General features: G+C 34.6%; 3 protein-coding genes across 10 annotated transcripts; all 3 read right to left on the minus strand.

The window, feature by feature from the left end:
- Positions 1-1735: 1735 nt before the first annotated feature.
- Positions 1736-8588, minus strand: LOC104759519 (putative LRR receptor-like serine/threonine-protein kinase At1g29720). Of its 7 annotated transcripts, none has more exons than XM_087496256.1 (25): positions 8310-8541; positions 8048-8237; positions 7900-7971; positions 7574-7645; positions 7424-7495; positions 7259-7324; positions 7084-7155; positions 6613-6684; positions 6455-6526; positions 6300-6365; positions 6162-6216; positions 5488-5550; positions 5321-5389; positions 5158-5208; positions 5035-5076; positions 4857-4900; positions 4332-4717; positions 4022-4220; positions 3841-3861; positions 3632-3766; positions 3419-3537; positions 3120-3330; positions 2792-3023; positions 2549-2699; positions 1736-2340 (listed from the first exon to the last, which is right to left on the minus strand). In XM_087496256.1, exons 11-25 carry the CDS (start codon positions 6179-6181, stop codon positions 1954-1956), a joined length of 2130 nt encoding a protein of 709 aa, XP_087352382.1. In that variant the 5' UTR covers positions 6182-6216; positions 6300-6365; positions 6455-6526; positions 6613-6684; positions 7084-7155; positions 7259-7324; positions 7424-7495; positions 7574-7645; positions 7900-7971; positions 8048-8237; positions 8310-8541; the 3' UTR covers positions 1736-1953. The 7 variants fall into 7 exon arrangements, 5 of the variants coding, with proteins under 5 accessions (XP_087352382.1, XP_087352383.1, XP_019094625.1 ...); XM_087496257.1 differs by having other exon boundaries at positions 7900-7962; positions 8310-8482; XR_015587334.1 differs by having other exon boundaries at positions 2784-3023; positions 6162-6365; positions 8310-8588.
- A 484-nt stretch (positions 8589-9072) lies between these two features.
- Positions 9073-10102, minus strand: LOC104741557 (putative LRR receptor-like serine/threonine-protein kinase At1g29720). Its single transcript, XM_087496261.1, has 3 exons — positions 9960-10102; positions 9726-9876; positions 9073-9631 (listed from the first exon to the last, which is right to left on the minus strand). The coding sequence occupies exons 1-3, from the start codon at positions 10100-10102 to the stop codon at positions 9275-9277; spliced, it is 651 nt and encodes a 216-aa protein (XP_087352387.1). The 3' UTR covers positions 9073-9274.
- On the minus strand, positions 9073-15652 carry LOC147924070 (putative LRR receptor-like serine/threonine-protein kinase At1g29720). 2 transcript variants are annotated; one of them, XM_087496266.1, is made up of 24 exons: positions 15415-15652; positions 15143-15320; positions 14980-15051; positions 14678-14749; positions 14520-14591; positions 14366-14437; positions 14206-14277; positions 13712-13783; positions 13547-13618; positions 13401-13466; positions 13228-13299; positions 12723-12785; positions 12578-12646; positions 12435-12485; positions 12310-12351; positions 12117-12160; positions 11550-11935; positions 11240-11442; positions 10830-10981; positions 10611-10729; positions 10316-10526; positions 9960-10192; positions 9726-9876; positions 9073-9631 (listed from the first exon to the last, which is right to left on the minus strand). In XM_087496266.1, exons 1-19 carry the CDS (start codon positions 15515-15517, stop codon positions 10975-10977), a joined length of 1788 nt encoding a protein of 595 aa, XP_087352392.1. In that variant the 5' UTR covers positions 15518-15652; the 3' UTR covers positions 9073-9631; positions 9726-9876; positions 9960-10192; positions 10316-10526; positions 10611-10729; positions 10830-10974. The 2 variants fall into 2 exon arrangements, with proteins under 2 accessions (XP_087352392.1, XP_087352391.1); XM_087496265.1 differs by lacking the exons at positions 9073-9631; positions 9726-9876; positions 12578-12646; ... (10 more) ...; positions 15143-15320; positions 15415-15652 and adding an exon at positions 11061-11081 and having other exon boundaries at positions 10051-10192; positions 10830-10967; positions 11244-11442; positions 12435-12503.
- Between the last annotated feature and the right edge of the window lie 1338 nt (positions 15653-16990).

The following is a 16990-nucleotide window of genomic DNA, read 5'->3' on the forward strand; positions in this document are numbered from 1 at the left end:
ACTTATTATTTTTAAACACTTGCGAATTTATGATCATTAATATTTCATCTCAATCCCTTTTCTCTCTTAAAGGCTCAAACATTCTGTAAAGTTTGGTTTTCTAAAAAAAACCTATTACCATACAAACACATCCTCTTTCAGATTATTGTGAAAACTAAAACATTTACTTTCTTTTCTATTCTCAATTCAATTTCCAACGAACAACAAAACACTGGTAACAATAGTATCGTCGTTCGGATCATCCATTTTTGGGAAGTTTCTAACTTTAGAAGATAATTATCTTACTAAGTTTTGAATAATTTTTCCAAAAATGTAAATTATTTTTACTATTGTTCATCTTTTGATGATTTATGCAATCATTTTAAAATATTTATAAAAGAAAATAAATAATTGTATGTGTATTTGATTTAAAAAGAATTTTAATATATAATGATGATTGGCTTAGATTCTTAGAGTAAGAGTTGAAATAAACATTACTATATTATTTAATACTAAAGTAAAATTTTGTTTTGGTAAGCTCCAAAACATTGTCATTTGATGCTCTCTTCTTTGACAAGTGTCATTTTGTTTCTTTAAATTTTTAGTGTAACAAATTTATTCAATTGAATTTACATAATAAATTTTTTTCTTAACAAATAATTTGATGATTAAATAGTTTAAGGATATAAGATTATAATATATATATTTGGGTTGTATAAAATAATGTCGAGTAATAATTGGCTGTTTTATTTCGACACTTTAATATAAATAATTCACATGATCTTGATATTACATTATTTTATATCATTTATAATCTATTTACACAAAACCAATGGTAAGTCCTTAATGCACAAGGCACCATCACACCATAGATTGAGTTTCGCTCCATACGAATATAGAGATTTAGCTAATGGGCTGGTCTGTTGTGGCCAAATGGTTGACAAAAAAAATAATAATAATAAACTAAAGTATATTTTAATATATAATTTCTAAATAGCTAAATGAGAATTGTATATATTTTTTTGTAATAAAGAGATAACTGTATATATTTCTGTTTAAAGAGAGAAGTGAATATATATTTAAATTCATGATTTGATTAGCTAAGACCGCCCTTTCATATGTCTATATTTATAATATATAACTCTTGAATATATATTTAAAAAAAAATAGACAATTTTAGTTATTAATTCACAATATTGTATTTTTATAAAACTGACACATTTTTTTATTAACTTTCCTATTCTATCTCATCAATCCCATATTTTGTACTAACTCTCATTTTTGTAACTTTCATAATATTTATAGTAATGCAATGAATGATTAATAATAACATTTAGAAATATTACATATATAAGAAAATATATTAATATGTAATGATTGCATATCTATAACTCTTGCATAGTTTATGTGGCTCCTATAACAATGAAATACTCCCTCTATTTTAATTTAGTTGTCGTTGTAGGTTTTCAATAAAAATGTTTAGTTAATATTCCAGTTTATCCATGCTGTTTAAAGTTTTGACCAATGAAATATTTATAAAATATATTAATTCAAGGTAAAACAGAAAATTTAATAGTTTAACCACAAGTAAAAAACCGGAAGAAGTATAAATTACATTTACCTAATAAATAGAAATTGATATAAAAATTAGTGTATTTATTATCCAATTAAATAATAAAATTTCTATACTATATGCGGCTTAATTACAATTTTCCTTATTAATAGAAAGATACACATTTTACTAACCTTCATACTATATCTCAAATCTCACATAATATTTTTATTTACTTAGTATTGTCTTAACTAACAATCTCCAAAATCATAAAAAAATATCCAAAAACAATGAAAACTAAATCCGTGCATAGTAAGGAGTGACTACTAGTATAGGATATAGCTACGTAGTTAACTGAAGTATAATCTCACAAGCCACTTATCAGAGATAAAGCATGTAAACAGGTTTTAATATTACAATGACTATGGAGAAGACTCTGATGTGGAGTTTTGGATAATGGATTCTGGGTATAACGGGTAGAGATCATAACCAGAAACAGATGATTTCGTTGTCCTTGTTATTTGATCGGTCATACCAGACGTGCTGGAGCTACCATCTGTATCAATGTTCTTCAGCTTTGAGCACCAGTTTTGTCCATATAAACCAGGATCTGACATAACCGGTGTTATCTCCATCACTCCCTCGAGCATTCGCACTGCCTCTGACATTGTTGGTCTCAATGAAGGAGATGAATTTGTGCAAACAAGAGCCATATTGATCATCCTCACGGCTTCTTTGCTGTTGAAATTACCTTCCAGCATTGGATCTACAATCTCCAATATGTCCCCTTTTTGTTGTAGCGTCAGCGCCTGAGATTAAATGTAAAAACATTATAAAATGTGCATATACCAAAAGCCAATAGCTCAGCTGATAAAAATATCTGGCAAAAGTCTAGATGTAGCTGGTTCGAGTGGCGCTTGGGACGAGACCACATAAAAGCCTGAGAGGATGTACTCCTCAGCCCAGAAAAAAATATATAGGGGGCTAATGAGAAAGAAAAGCTAGCTCCATGTTTACCCAATCGATAAGCGAGACGTTTTCAGATATTCCCTTATGTTTTGTATTACTCTTGCCACTAACAATTTCCATTGCCACAACCCCGAAGCTGTACACGTCTGCTTTCTCTGTTAATTGGCCCCATAATACATATTCTGGAGCCATATATCCCCTGCGTTATAAGAAAAACAAAGACTATGTTATTTTTCGTCTGCCACGGTGTGGTTTTAAAACTTAATACAATTATTACACTTACTGACTTACATGGTTCCTGCAACTTTGGTGCTAATGTGAGTGTGGTCTTCTTCGTGGAGCCGAGCTAATCCAAAGTCAGATAGCTTTGCATTAAGGTCGGCATCAAGAAGAACGTTACTGGTTTTTATGTCACGGTGAACCATCCTGATCATCGATCCTTCGTGAAGGAATTCAAGCCCTCTTGCTATTCCAAGACATATTTTTTGTCTTGCTGGCCAGTCCAATTTCAGAGAGTTCTTTCCTGGCAATGGTGGATGTGAACCAAAGAGAAATAGTATCACTTAACACTTGAATTAAACTCAAAACGTAAAATAAAAGCTGAATGACTTTAAATTACCACACAACACAAGAGCAAGGGAGTTGTTTTCCATGTACTCATACACGAGCATCAATTGATTCTTCTCCACACAACATCCATAAAGCTTGACAAGGTTTGGATGGTTCAGACCTGAGATCATTCCTATCTCATTCACAAACTCGCGGTTTCCTTGGCTTGACTTGGAAGAAAGCTGCTTGACTGCTATAATAGTCCCATCCGACAGTTTCCCCTGCATTAAGTGTCTCATATCAGAAACCCAAAACATCTCAGGTATCTATATCTGAGAAGAACTTGGCATATTTTTCAGTACTACGTACTTTGAATACGGATCCGAAACCTCCTTCTCCAAGTTTGTTAGCTTGATCAAAATTGTTTGTTGCAGCTTGCAGTTGTCTCCAAGTAAAGCAAACCGTTTGCAGACCCTGGGATCTCATTTCTATATGATCAGGTCCACAAGAGAGATTCATCAGTAAATGCTATGAGCATATATACATGAGGAATGGATTCATATACGCTGTTAATTTCGATACCTCTTTCTCTCATGTTCTTGTATCCTCTGTATATTTTCAGAGCATATAATCCCATAGCCAAGATAATAATTGTCACCAAGGCACCCGTTATTCCGAAATATAGTAGATATTTTGTGTGATGTTTTGTTTTCTCCGCTGCAAATGAGACACCTAAAGTTTAAATATATATAGCAACTACAGAAACTTATCTTTATAAATGTAGTATAGACCTCCACAGTGTAGCTCCTGACCTGTAAGTATAAAAACAAATATTATGATTGGAAGTAGATGAAGGGAAAAAAAAATCATATACGAAAAAGTGTTAATCTGAAATAATAGACAGTTGAGAGCAAACCAACTGCCTTTAATTTGGATAGAGTTGGGGTACTCAAGCCAGTTGAGGGTACTTACTGTGACACAAGGAGATTGCAGAGATGAGAGGACCATAATATCCTCTGTTTGGAATGTGGGTTGTCCCTTTCCCCGCCCAATACAACCGAATCTCTAACAAATGATCCGTCACATTAACATCTTTCACTTCTTTCACAACAGGCTTCAGGGTCCCATTAGTTTCCTCATTAATGTTAAAATCCTTCAAAAACAAGTTTCCCTAAGGGGGAAGCAAAGGACAAAAATAAATGATACTTCAATTTTCCATGGAACTTATTTTCAAAGATGATTAAATGAAAACTTTATTAAGTAAAATAATGTGACGCTTCACCTGAACATAGATATCAAATATGCGCCTACCGAGACGACTGTATAGTTCCTCGTTTGAAAACGGAATCTCCAAAAAATGAAGATTCACATTGTATGCTCCATTTTCTAAGCAAAACGCATAATAAACTAGAGAGAGAGCAGATCTACGTGCGGTCTTATAAATATCAGGAAAATCTCCAGATGATTTTAAACTAGTTGAAATGACGTATGCGTCATCATCGCTTCCATCATCGGTAAAGTGACCCGTGTTACTGATTCCCCAGTTTTCCAAGTGTTGATTTGTTACGGCAGTGGTTTCGCTGTTGTCAGCTTGATAAGTGATTTTACCAAATGAGTTTGTAATAGTTACAGTTTCTCCACCACAGTTTATATGTAGTGATCGCTGATCTACAATATAATCCATAAAGAAAACCACAATCAACATAAAAAAATTAAGGTGTTTAATATTTCTGAAAGTTAAGGAAGAAATTAACGTAGTAACTAGATAGTAGAAATAACAATAAGATATTACATGTATTGTACATACATTTCCTACAGTTGATTGGACCAGCGCATGGAAGAAGCCCAACTCTGTATAACAAAACGATCATAGTAATTACACATGTAATCAGTAGTACACCAACTCTATTGCCCTATTGGAAAGCAATAATTTTACTAAGTTTAATACATTCTTGTTGCAAGATAAGGCAGAAGACTCTACTTACAAACTATTTTTCAAATATGAGCTCCTGTATGTGTTAATGTTACTGAAACAACAAAAACTTCATCATGAGCAGGTTAACATATATATAGAAGATGTATCCTATCTACCAAGATTGTGTTCATACCTTTTTTCCTGACAGCTTGAAGACCATGAAAAATTGTTGTAAGAAAGATCACTATGAAAATTCACCAAATATAAAAAAAACCAAGAAGAAAGATTAGTTTGCATGCATGACGAAAAATTACCAAAAGCCATACAAAAAAAAAAAGAAAAATCCTAACACGTACATATTAGATTTGCTCTTAAGGAAAACACCGGATTCAATTTTGCCAGAAAGCATGTTGCCTATCAAATAGCTGAAAGAACAATTTGAACCAATATTAAGCGGTATTCACATTAAAAGGTCGTCATCACTTTAAAATACTCAATCCTGGAATGCAGTGACAGTACTTACCTATATTTGGGTGTTCTTTGTATTGCTTGGACTTCACCAGTCAACTTGTTAAACGATAAATCACTACAACAAACAATTTGTAAATATTATTTGGTACAAAACGTAATTGTACCAGATATTCTATTTGTTTGCATAAGAAAAGAGAGTAAATCTTTTAAAAGATCATTTCTTATTTGCATACTGCTCTTACAAAAGTTTTCATGCATGTGCTTACTTATGACACTGACAATCTTTGATTTCACTCAGTCCAAACATATAAATTAAATGTTGTTATGACTATACATATCTAGGCATAGGAAGTCCTTACTACGTACGTAGAACATATTGAACAAGCTAGCTTGCTATTACAGTGAGAAAAAATATTCCGCCTGTAACTTTAGCTATCTATGGGACACTATTTTGATATATAAATTCTGCAAATATACACATACATAAAGATTTTTTTTTCAGGTTTAAACATATCATGATACTTGGATATCCGCTCTCACAAAATGTTACTACTATTTTTTCTCTCTAGAATTTACACATAAAAATTCATATATCCTACTAAATTTAAAGACAAAATTTACGCATACGCAGTATCTTCAGTAGATAGATGTGGAACGTAACACATTATACAACCGAGTTCGGATAAGTTTACAATTTACAAAGTCTCATAAAAAAAAGGAACTTACAGAACATTTAGGTTCGGCATATTCCAGATGGAAGAAGGAATCGGACCCGACACTCCTGGAACAAGAGTGGAGACATTAGACTGAAATTTTCTAATATTAGGAAGACAAAAAAAATAAGCTTCAGTGGAAAATGGATACAAGGTTTTGATGGTTTTGCTGGATATATTTGGAAAGGAGTTTATCCCAGTTGTATCACTAATGGTCCTGCATGAAAAAATCATTAATCTAACATTTAAACACCATCGTCGTCATTTTAATGGCCCTTTAGTAATATATTGAAGGTAGTGAAGTACAGTATAGCAAGACTTTCTAGGCTGACCACTCCATCGGGGATAGGTCCTCTCAGTCCACTTGCATAAAGATGTCTGTTAATCAAAACCAACATATGTTAGATGGTAGGAAGAAATAAACAAAAAGAAAATCTATTGTTAGTGATGGAAGAGAAACTAACAGCTTTTTAAGCCGAGACCAATTGCCAATATATCCTGGGATGATTCCAGTAAGGTTATTGTCACATATCACACTACAAAATGAGAACAAACCACTAATTTAATTTAGAACTTCGGAAAACTGATCTTCTTGAACTGGTTTATAGGTGTTACGTACAATCATTCCACACACTTAAGTTAAGTAAGCGTGTCTTGAAAGTAACAGATTAATTTGCTACCAAACGACACATACTACGAAGTAACCATGCATGTATAAAGTGAAGGAAAGGCTTAGCAAAAAAGCTTTAGTTAAATACACGTTTCAGTATAATCTACAAAATGATTTGTTCCTGAAAGCTTCCAGAAAAATGTGCCTCCTCCTCTGAAAACTCAGTGAATTTGACTGTGATTTCAGTCTAGTCAAAAATCAGCGTATCCAGTTAACAAGGCAAAAAAAAAACTTTTGAAATTTTCAATTTACAAATACAACTCACAATTCCTCAAGGTTTACTAATCTAGCCAGAGTGCTAGGAAGGCTTCCTGAAAATTGATTGGACGAAAGAAACCTGCAAAAATCGGTTTAACAAATAAAAACATAATGAAAAAATAAATAAAAATTCCATAAAACCAAAGAATTAATTCATATATATGAAAGATATACTGGCTTACAATACTTTTAGGTTGGTCAAGTTACCAAGCTCATCAGGAATCGAACCAGAAAACTGATTACCCCCACTAAAAATTTGATCACATTACTGTAATATTAGACATCTAATCAAAACGAACATAATTATACATAACCATAGATGGGAAAATGTTAGTTTGAAATTGTACAAATATTTTAGATTTTTGAAGTTTTGTAACCCAGTTGGTAAATTCCCAGACAACCGATTCGCAGAGAGTGAGCTGGGACAAAAGCCAAAGTTATTACTCGCAACATCATGGAGATGAAAACATCACAGAGAGGAAACAGAGAGAGCTAACATGAAAGTGAGGTATCGCAACGAAGCCCATTCCATTGGAATTTTGCCCGTTAGGTAATTTCGGTATAAGTCACTGCAAAGAAGAGCGTTATGGAAACTTTTCTCACGGCTCTCTTGAGGATTAATTATTCTCTTGCATTTTTTTTTTTTTTGTGGATTGATCAAATAAAGTTTTAAACTGATTGTTTCTTAACCAACATAATCAAATTCAAACAACCGAAGCTTAATTATTTTTCTAAAATCAATTTCTTGTAAATTTATTAAGCCTTGAGAGTAAGACTAATCAAGTATTTGTTCTGTATATTCTGCCCGGTAGCTAGAACTTACATTGACCGGAGATGTCGAAGCTTGGCCAACTCAGGTGGAACTTTCCCCGAAAGAGTAGAATTCCTGAGAGTTCTGTATTTGTTTCATATTAGTGCAATATAGAAAAGAAAATAGAGAGAGGAAAAAAAAAAAGAAGAATAACACTTACAAGGCTGTAATATGACAAATAGTGTTATTGTTGAAGCTACAATCACAAAGAATGGTGTTGTTCATAACCGGATTCCAGACAATATCAGCTTCCTGTATGATCTTTAGAGTTCTTAAACGGCAAGGGTCTCCATAACTTAGATTTAGTCTCTTTATGCCAAGTGTGGTAGCTATCTCCTCAAGTGCGATCACTGCAAAAATTATGAGTATATAAATAACACATATGGAAAAGTATGGATGTTGTTATTCTTTTGAGTTAATACATTCATCTGGATGTAAAGCTGGTGAAGTGGATGTTGTTTGAGTCGCGAAGAAGCTTGTGATGATGCTGAATAACATAAAAAGAGTCGAGAAGACAGTCCACATTTTCGATGTTAGTCCCATTATTACCATTACAAGAGATTCAATCAGTGCTGCGGGAAAAAAAAAGAGATTCAATCAGTGCCATATCATAAAAAGCTTATCTATAATTGTATTTATTTTTAAGGTCTTCTTGGTCGTCGTCTGATCTATTATTTTTCTTTTTAAGGTCTTCTTACTCTTCTTGGTCGTCGCCCAGCTACAAAACATATATGACCAACAAGTTATAATACTGATGTGACTTGATTTTTATTTTTATGTCTCTTTTTCTGTGACCCGGCCGTATGTTGTTTAACACCAAATGCGATATAATTTCTCTCTTTTTTAAAGCCTTTAGTTTGCAATACAAGATATAAAATTGTATTGAGGCAGTTATATATACATTCTTGATTTGGTTAAAATATAGTTCAACTTCCCTTTTCCCATTTGATGCCAGCTGACTCAACCCCATCGAGAGAAAGATCAATATATCTCGTCTTGCAAAACTCATCGATAAAAACATAAGGAACCGGTTCAGCTCCATCCGAAACCGAGGAGACTATAATTACGAGGATGACCTCACCTTGGTTAGCCACTCGCCCTCCCTAGTTCATAGCCCAAAGTGTGATTCAAACTCTTGTAACTTTCATATCAGATTTAAGGTCGCATTCATTGTAACCTGAGCTATTGGTCTTGGTAAAAATTCCATTCAAAAAGGAAAATCACAGCAAACACAAGAAACTTTCATGTAAAGATACTATTATTCTACAAACATTCTAGCTAATATAAGGTTTCATACAACTTTTAGTTGTATGACTTTGCAGTTAATAAGATATGAGATCCACAAACCTCTCAAAATCACAAGAGACAAAAGCAATATGCACAACGTTTAAGAGTACGTTGACGAGGAAGAAAACTCTACTGTGGAGTTTAGAGTTGTGGATTCTGTGTTGTGTGGATACAGATCATAACCAGACATCGAAGATTGTTCTGGTCTCGTCTCCGTCAGCTTTGAGAAGTTCAAGTCGTGTCCATACACAGCATGGTCTGACAGAACCTGTGTTATTTCCATCTTTCCCTGGAGCATTTTCACAGCCTCAGACATCAATGGCCTTAACGAAGGAACTGCATTTGTGCAAACAAGAGCAACTTTGATCATCCTCATTGCTTCTTTTCTGTCGCATTCACCTTCCAGCATCGGATCTACGATCTCCATTATGTCCCCTCTCTGTTCTAGAGTCAGCGCCTGAGATTTGATGTGAACAACTTAATGGTAAAAGAAATCACAGATTCAACTATTAACTGCGTGGGAAAGAGAAACATATACACTCCAGGGTTACCCAATTGATAAGCGAGACGTTATCAGCACTTCCCAGCTGTTTTGTAATACTCTTTCCACTAACAATTTCCATTGCCATAACTCCGAAGCTGTACACGTCTGCTTTCTCTGTCAAGTGACCCTGTAACGCATATTCTGGAGCCATATAGCCACTACAGCATAAAGAGAAATTAAGACATATTCAATACTTGTAGCACACTATGTGTCATGGGTATGTTTATGCAAAACTACTTACATGGTTCCTGCAACGTTGGTGCTGATATGCGTGTTTTCATTTTCGTGGAGCCTAGCCAATCCAAAGTCAGATATCTTTGCATTAAGGTCGGTGTCTAGGAGCACATTAGGGGCTTTTATGTCACGGTGAACCATTTTGATCATCGATCCTTCGTGGAGGAATTCAAGGCCTTGTGCAATCCCCCACACAGATCTTTTGTCTCGCTGCCCAGTCTAGTTTAAGGGAGCTCTTTCCTGGTAACGGAAGTAAACCAAGGAGAAACCATATCACTTTACATGTAATAACCTATACGTACACTTTTATTAGACTCAAAACATATTTAAAACAAAAAAAAAAGCTGAACGACTTTAAATTACCAAACAACGCAAGTGCAAGAGAGTTATTTTCCATGTACTCATACACTAGTAGCAATTGATTCTTCTCGACACAGCAACCATAAAGCTTGACAAGGTTTGGATGATTTAGACCTGAGATCATTCCTATCTCATTCACAAATTCGCGGTTTCCTTGGCTTGACTTGGAAGAAAGCTGCTTGACTGCTATGATAGTCCCATCTGACAGCTCTCCCTACACTTAGTTTCTCATATCAGTACACCACTAATTAAAGCCATATTTTCGTTTGAGAAGAACTTGGTGTCTGATTTAGCATACTTTGAATACGGATCCGAAACCTCCTTCTCCAAGTTTGTTGGCTTCATCAAAATTGTTTGTTGCAGCTTGTAGTTGCCTCCAAGTAAAGCAAACTGTTTGTAGACCATGGGCTCTCAGGTCTATGTGATCACAACATAATTATAACATTACTAATGCGAATACAAATCAGTCGTGTACCAAGAATGGTTTCGTATATAATTGAACTCTGCTAAGTGATACCTCGTTCTCTTGTGTTATTGTCTCTTATGTATCTCCTCCGAGCATATATTCCCAAAGTCAAGATAATAAGTATTGTTACCAAGGCACCCGTTGCCCCGAAAATTAGAGGATAATTAGTTTGATGTTTTATAATCTCCACTGCACATTAAACACTAAAAGGTATTAAACCATGCATATACATGGCCTACAGAAAATAATTTTAACAAAGTAATTTTAAAATTTATATACAACCTCCACATCGTCGTTCCAGACCTGAAATTTTTGAAAGATGATTAACATTATGGCTAGGAGGAAAAAACGAGTATAATCAAGAAGATGAAAGTGAAGCTCAAAAAAGCAACCATATATATACTAAAGTTTAAGAATCCGGAGTTTTCTCAAGCAGAGATTTGACAGAGGAAAAGGGGTACTTACTGTGACACAAGGAGATTGCAGAGATAAGAAGACCATAATTTCCTCTTTTGGGAATGAGGGTTGTCCCTTTCCCCGCCCAATACAACCTAATCTCTAACATATGATCCGTCACGTTAACAGCTTTATTTTCTTTCACAACAGGCTTTAGAGTACCATTAGCTTCTTCTTTGATGTTAAAATTCCTCAAGAACAATTCTCCCTGAACAAGAGAAAGAAGGACAAAAAGAAAATGAACTTTAATCTTCCACAACTTATTTTTAAAGATTACTAGAAATATCAAGTATTCAGTAAGTAGTGACTCTATACCTGAACGTAGACATCAAATATGAGCCTACCTAAACGATTATATAGGTCTTCTTCTGAAAACTGAAGCTCCATAAAATGGAGTTTTAAATTGTATGGCCCATTTTCCAAGCAATACGCATAATAAACTAGAGAGAGAGCAGATCGACGTGCAGTCTTATATATATCAGGAAAATTTCCAGATAGTGCTGAAGTATTTGAAGTGATGTATGTATCTTCATCTGCATTATCATCGCCAAAGTCACCCGTGTTACTGACTCCCCAGTTTTTGAAGTGTTGACTTGTAGCAGCTCTGAGTTCACTGTTATCAGCTTGATAAGTGATTTTACGCAGAGGGGTTGTAATATTAACACTTTCTCCACCACAATTTATATGTAGTGATCGTTGATCTACAATCCATAACAATTATCACCATCAACAGAAGAAGTAAAAGGGTGTTTGATTTCTTAATGTTAAAAGGAGGGAATTAACAGCGTAAGATAATAGTACGTAGAAATAACAATAAATATTAATTCTTATGTCAAGTATTGAATGCATGCATGTAAGATATCAATATATACAGGTACGTACAGTTCCTACAGTTGATTGGACCAGCGCATGGAAGAAGCCCAGCTCTGTATAACAAAAACAATCATAGTAATTTGGCATCTAATCAGCTCAACGCTTTCAAACCGTCTCTAGTTCCGTATTGGAAAGCTAGAGTCTAGAGATTACTAAGTTTAATCAATTCTTGCAAGATGATGAGGTACAAGACTGTACTTACAAACTGTTTTTCAAATATGAGCTCTTGTATGTGTTAATGTTACTGATTCAACAGAAATTAAGAGCATAATGTCAAAATTCTATATTAGCAGATTAATTATTTAACAAATATATTTATGTAGGTACCTCTTTTCCTGGCAGCTAGACGACCATGAGAAATTGTTATAAGAGAGATCACTGAGAAATTCACCAAATGTCGAACCAACTAGAATATTAGTTTACATGAAGATTTCTCAAGCCACAGAAACAAGAGAAATCTTGAAACATACATATTAGATTGCTTGCTGAGGAAAGCACTAGAATTGATGTTTCCAGAAAGCATATTGCCGGTCAGATAGCTGTAAGACCATGTAAAAAAGTTAAACTATATATCCGCAAGGAGTAATCTATGATATTCACATTTAAAGTACTTACGTATATAATGGTGCTACTTTTATTCCATGAACTTCACCCGTCAACTTGTTAAAGGATAAGTCACTGCAGCAAACAACATGAACAAAACAAATGAACTTTTTTTGTATGAATGTAAATCATGAGTAAATATTTTGCCTATATTTGGATCATGTCATACACCATTTCGTCTCTCTACGATATTTATTTATGTGTTCCAAGAAAATCAATATTTACACCTAGAAACGGACTCTCTTTTTTGAATAACTAAAAAATTATGGGGCAATGTTACTTGAACCAATGACCTCTAAGTTAGTTTTATCATAAATCTTTACCTGTTGAGCTATTGACTCTCTGTAGAAACTGATTTTCGAGAGGAGAAGGGCCTACTTAATTGATAATAGCCATACTAAAATAAATGTAAGATGTCATATTTCACCCAAACATCTCAGTAGGTGGAATATTGGGCTACCTTGCTTTGAATTTACAGTCTTTTAACATTTCATGCAAAAATGAAAAGAATACTTACAGAGTTCTTAAGTTCGACTTATTCCATATGTATGAAGGAATTGGGCCAGACATACTCACATTCCGCAAAATCCTGAAACGAGAACAAAGACTTAAATTTGACATTCTCAAAAAAAAAAAAAAAATAAAAAAAAATAGAAGAAGAATAATTAAGCTTCATTTGCAAACACATACAAGTTTGTGATGACTTTGCTAGATATATTAGGAAAGAAGTTTATCCCAGTCGTATCACTAATACTCCTGCATATGAATATACCGCTAAAAACATCAGTAATATCTCAATTTTCGTTTTGGTAATCTAATGAAAATAGTATCATTACAGTTCAGTAAGATTTTCTAGGCGGGAAACTGCATCAGGAATAGGTCCTTTCAGTCCACTTGCGTATAAATCTCTGTATATCAAACTGAAACATGTTAGATGACACAAAAACAAAAACTATAAGAAAGAGAGAATAATTAGAATTAGCGATCATGGACAATCTTACAGCCTATTAAGCCGCGACCAGTTGCCGATATATTCTGGGATGATGCCAATGAAGTTATTATCACATATCCTACTGCATAATGAAAACAAACAACTAGTTTGAAGCTTTGCTAAACTTATCTTCTTAGACTACTTTATATATGCTCTATTTTGGGATATCTATTCACACACTTATTTGAGCCTTTCGTATGCATGTGTCAAATCAATTCACTACCAAAAGAAAAAGAGACAACATACCTAAAGTCAAGGAAGATTCTCAACGCAAAAGTACTAATTAACTGGTGCCATGTCAATATATAATTATAGGTGGCATTGGCAATAAAAGAACACCTTCAAAGTTTCCAACGATATATCAACTTCATAAATCTACTAGCCTTTCAGTCTAATTATATATTCAAGAAGATCATTTCCAATTAAAAAGGCCAAAAGATTCTAAGAACCTATCATTGTTAATATATATATATATATATATATATATATATATCAACAACTTACAATTTTTTAAGGTTAACCAGTCTAGCGAGAGTGCTAGGAAGGCTGCCTGTAAATTGATTGGAGGCAAGTTCCCTAAAAAACCCAGTTTCACATAATAACATTCTAAAAACACTTATGGATTTTCAAAAATGGTTAAAATATTATATGTAAATGGTCTTACAATCCTGTTAGGTTGGTTAAGTAACCAAGCTCATTAGGAATCAGGCCAGAGAACTGGTTTGCTTCAACCCCTCTACAAATTGTCATATAACCGTAGTATTAGATAAAATTAAAAGGCATATTCCGGTATAGCTAGGAAACAATTTGTGACGTACAAGAATGTCAGACTCTTAAAGTTTTGCAATCCAGTAGGTAAATTCCCAGACAAACGATTTGCGCAAACCGAGCTGTGAGGAAAAGTCAAAGTTACTCGTGGATCATGTAGAAGAAGCATCATGGAGAGAGAAGATAGAGAGAGAGAGAGAGAGCTAACATGAAAGTGAGGTAAGGCAATGAAGCCCACTCCATTGGGATTGTGCCTGAGAGGTAGTTCCTGCAAAAGTTTCTGCAAACAAGAGCAACACAATAATAAGTTGTACTTCATATTTTCTTGATACATAACAAGTTTGTTTCTATTTCTCTTGTAAATATATGAGCAAAACAACTCTTATTTTTTGACCTAAAATAACGGCTGAGTTGTTGTTTGAGCATTAATTTTCCCTTATATATAAATTACCAACCATGGATTGTGCATATCCTCTGACAAATCATGGATTCTTTTAAAAAAACTCTTACATCTTCTGGAGATATAGAAGCTTGGCCAACTCAGGCGGAAGTTTTCCTGAAAGACTCGCGGACTTGAGAATTCTGTGTTTTTTCACGTACAACAAAAAGAATTAGTATAAAAGTTAATATATATCTCATTAGAGAACACTACAAAATAAAGATTAACACTCACAACTCTGTAATATGACATGTCGTGTTGTTGTTGAAGGAACAATCACACTTAATGATGTTTTCTATCTCCGATTTCGAAACAACATCCATCTTTAGAGTTCCTAAATGGCAAGGGTCTCCATAACTTAGGTTTAATCTCTTTATGCCAAGTGTAGTAGCTATCTCCTCAAGTGCATTCACTGCACAAATTATGAGTATATAATACATGCAAATGGAAAAGTATTGATGTTGTTGACCTTTAATATTAGAAGAATTAATCTTTTGAGTTGATACATTCATCTGGATGTAAAGCTGGTGAAGTGGATGTTGTTAGAGTCGCAAAGAAGCTTGTGATGATGGTGAAGAACAGAACAAGAGCCGAGAAGAGAGTCCACATTGTCGATATAAATTACACACCTGTTTTTTGTCCGAGAATTTAATTTGTTTGGTTAGTCACAGTATTACACCATCAACAAGAGATTCAATCAGTGCCATATAATAAAATCTTATCTATGATTTTTATTTTAAGGTCTTCTTAGTCGTCGGCGAATACAAAACTATATGACCAAAAGTTGTATAATGGTGATGTGAACGCTTGATTTATGTTTACGGTCTTCTTGGTCGTCGCGTGGCTACAAAACATATATGACCAAAAGTTTTTGTTGGTGCGGGATTTAGCACCCACGACATACCGATCTAAACCAAAGTTAAACCGAATAAACTCTGCACATCAACTAAATCGAGGGACCCCCCTTTTGGGCCAGCTAAACGGACCTATAAGCAGAAGCCCGACGAAGTCACTCAACCGACCCCCGAGACCGCCTCCAAAATCCGATTTGATCTTCAGAAGAGGAAATTTACCATATCTTCAATCCGAGATTTAAGGAAAGTAGATATATTTTGTAATCTAAGACAAAGTATAAATAGAGGAATACCTCTTCCTTGTAAGATATCTAGCAATTAATACAAAAACCCTACTTCTTTATTGTTCTTGAGAGAAACCCTACCCTCTTCTTCAAGAAATCATAACCCCTCTTTATTTTCTAGCTTTAATCCAGTTTTCTAAAGAGAGATCTTAAGTGAATTTGTTCCCCACTCAAACAAATTCATTGTGTGAATTCTAGATTCAACAATTGGCCCCGTCTGTGGGGACCCTTACACAAAGTTCTACGTTTTCTCTCTACCGCAAAAACTAAAACAAACCAGAAGATCAACAAAAGTTTTACCATCCAAACCGCCTCCTTGCAAGGCGATTTCCCGGCAGCTCCCGACGAACTGGAAGACGAATAACCCGTCTACGGATTGCCTCGGAAACCAGCTTTCCGTAGAACCAAATTTCGTTTCAATCCGAGCTCCCTTCCAAGAGATATTGCAGTTTCTCTGCAATATACTCTATCCTTCAAATATAGATTCGTCTGTTTTCGACCAGCCAGCCTCGGGATCGATTTCCCGGTTGAGTACAACGAATCAGGTCGTGAATAATCTATCTATGGATTGCCCTGAAAATAAGCTTTCCATATAACTCAATTTCGTTTCAATCGGAGTTTTCTTCAGAGAGATATCGCCTTCTTACTGCGGCATATTCTATCTGTTGAAATTAATATAGATCTGACGGGTCCCGACCAGTCGACCTCGGGGCCGATTTATCAGCCGACTCCGCCGAACTAGGTTATAAATAACCTACCTATGGATCGACCAGAGAATAAGCTTTCCATAGAATCCGGTTTCACGTCGATCGGATCCGTCTACCGAGAGATATCACTGTTTCTCTGCAAACATATACAATCTGTTAAAACGCAGATCTGTCTTTATCGCACCAGTCAGTTTCGGGATCGATTTTCCGACAAAGTACTATGACCCAGATTACGCA

This window comes from Camelina sativa, chromosome 17, assembly GCF_030686135.1.
Source record: "Camelina sativa cultivar CO46 ecotype springtype chromosome 17, ASM3068613v1".
Taxonomy (NCBI): Eukaryota; Viridiplantae; Streptophyta; class Magnoliopsida; order Brassicales; family Brassicaceae; genus Camelina; species Camelina sativa.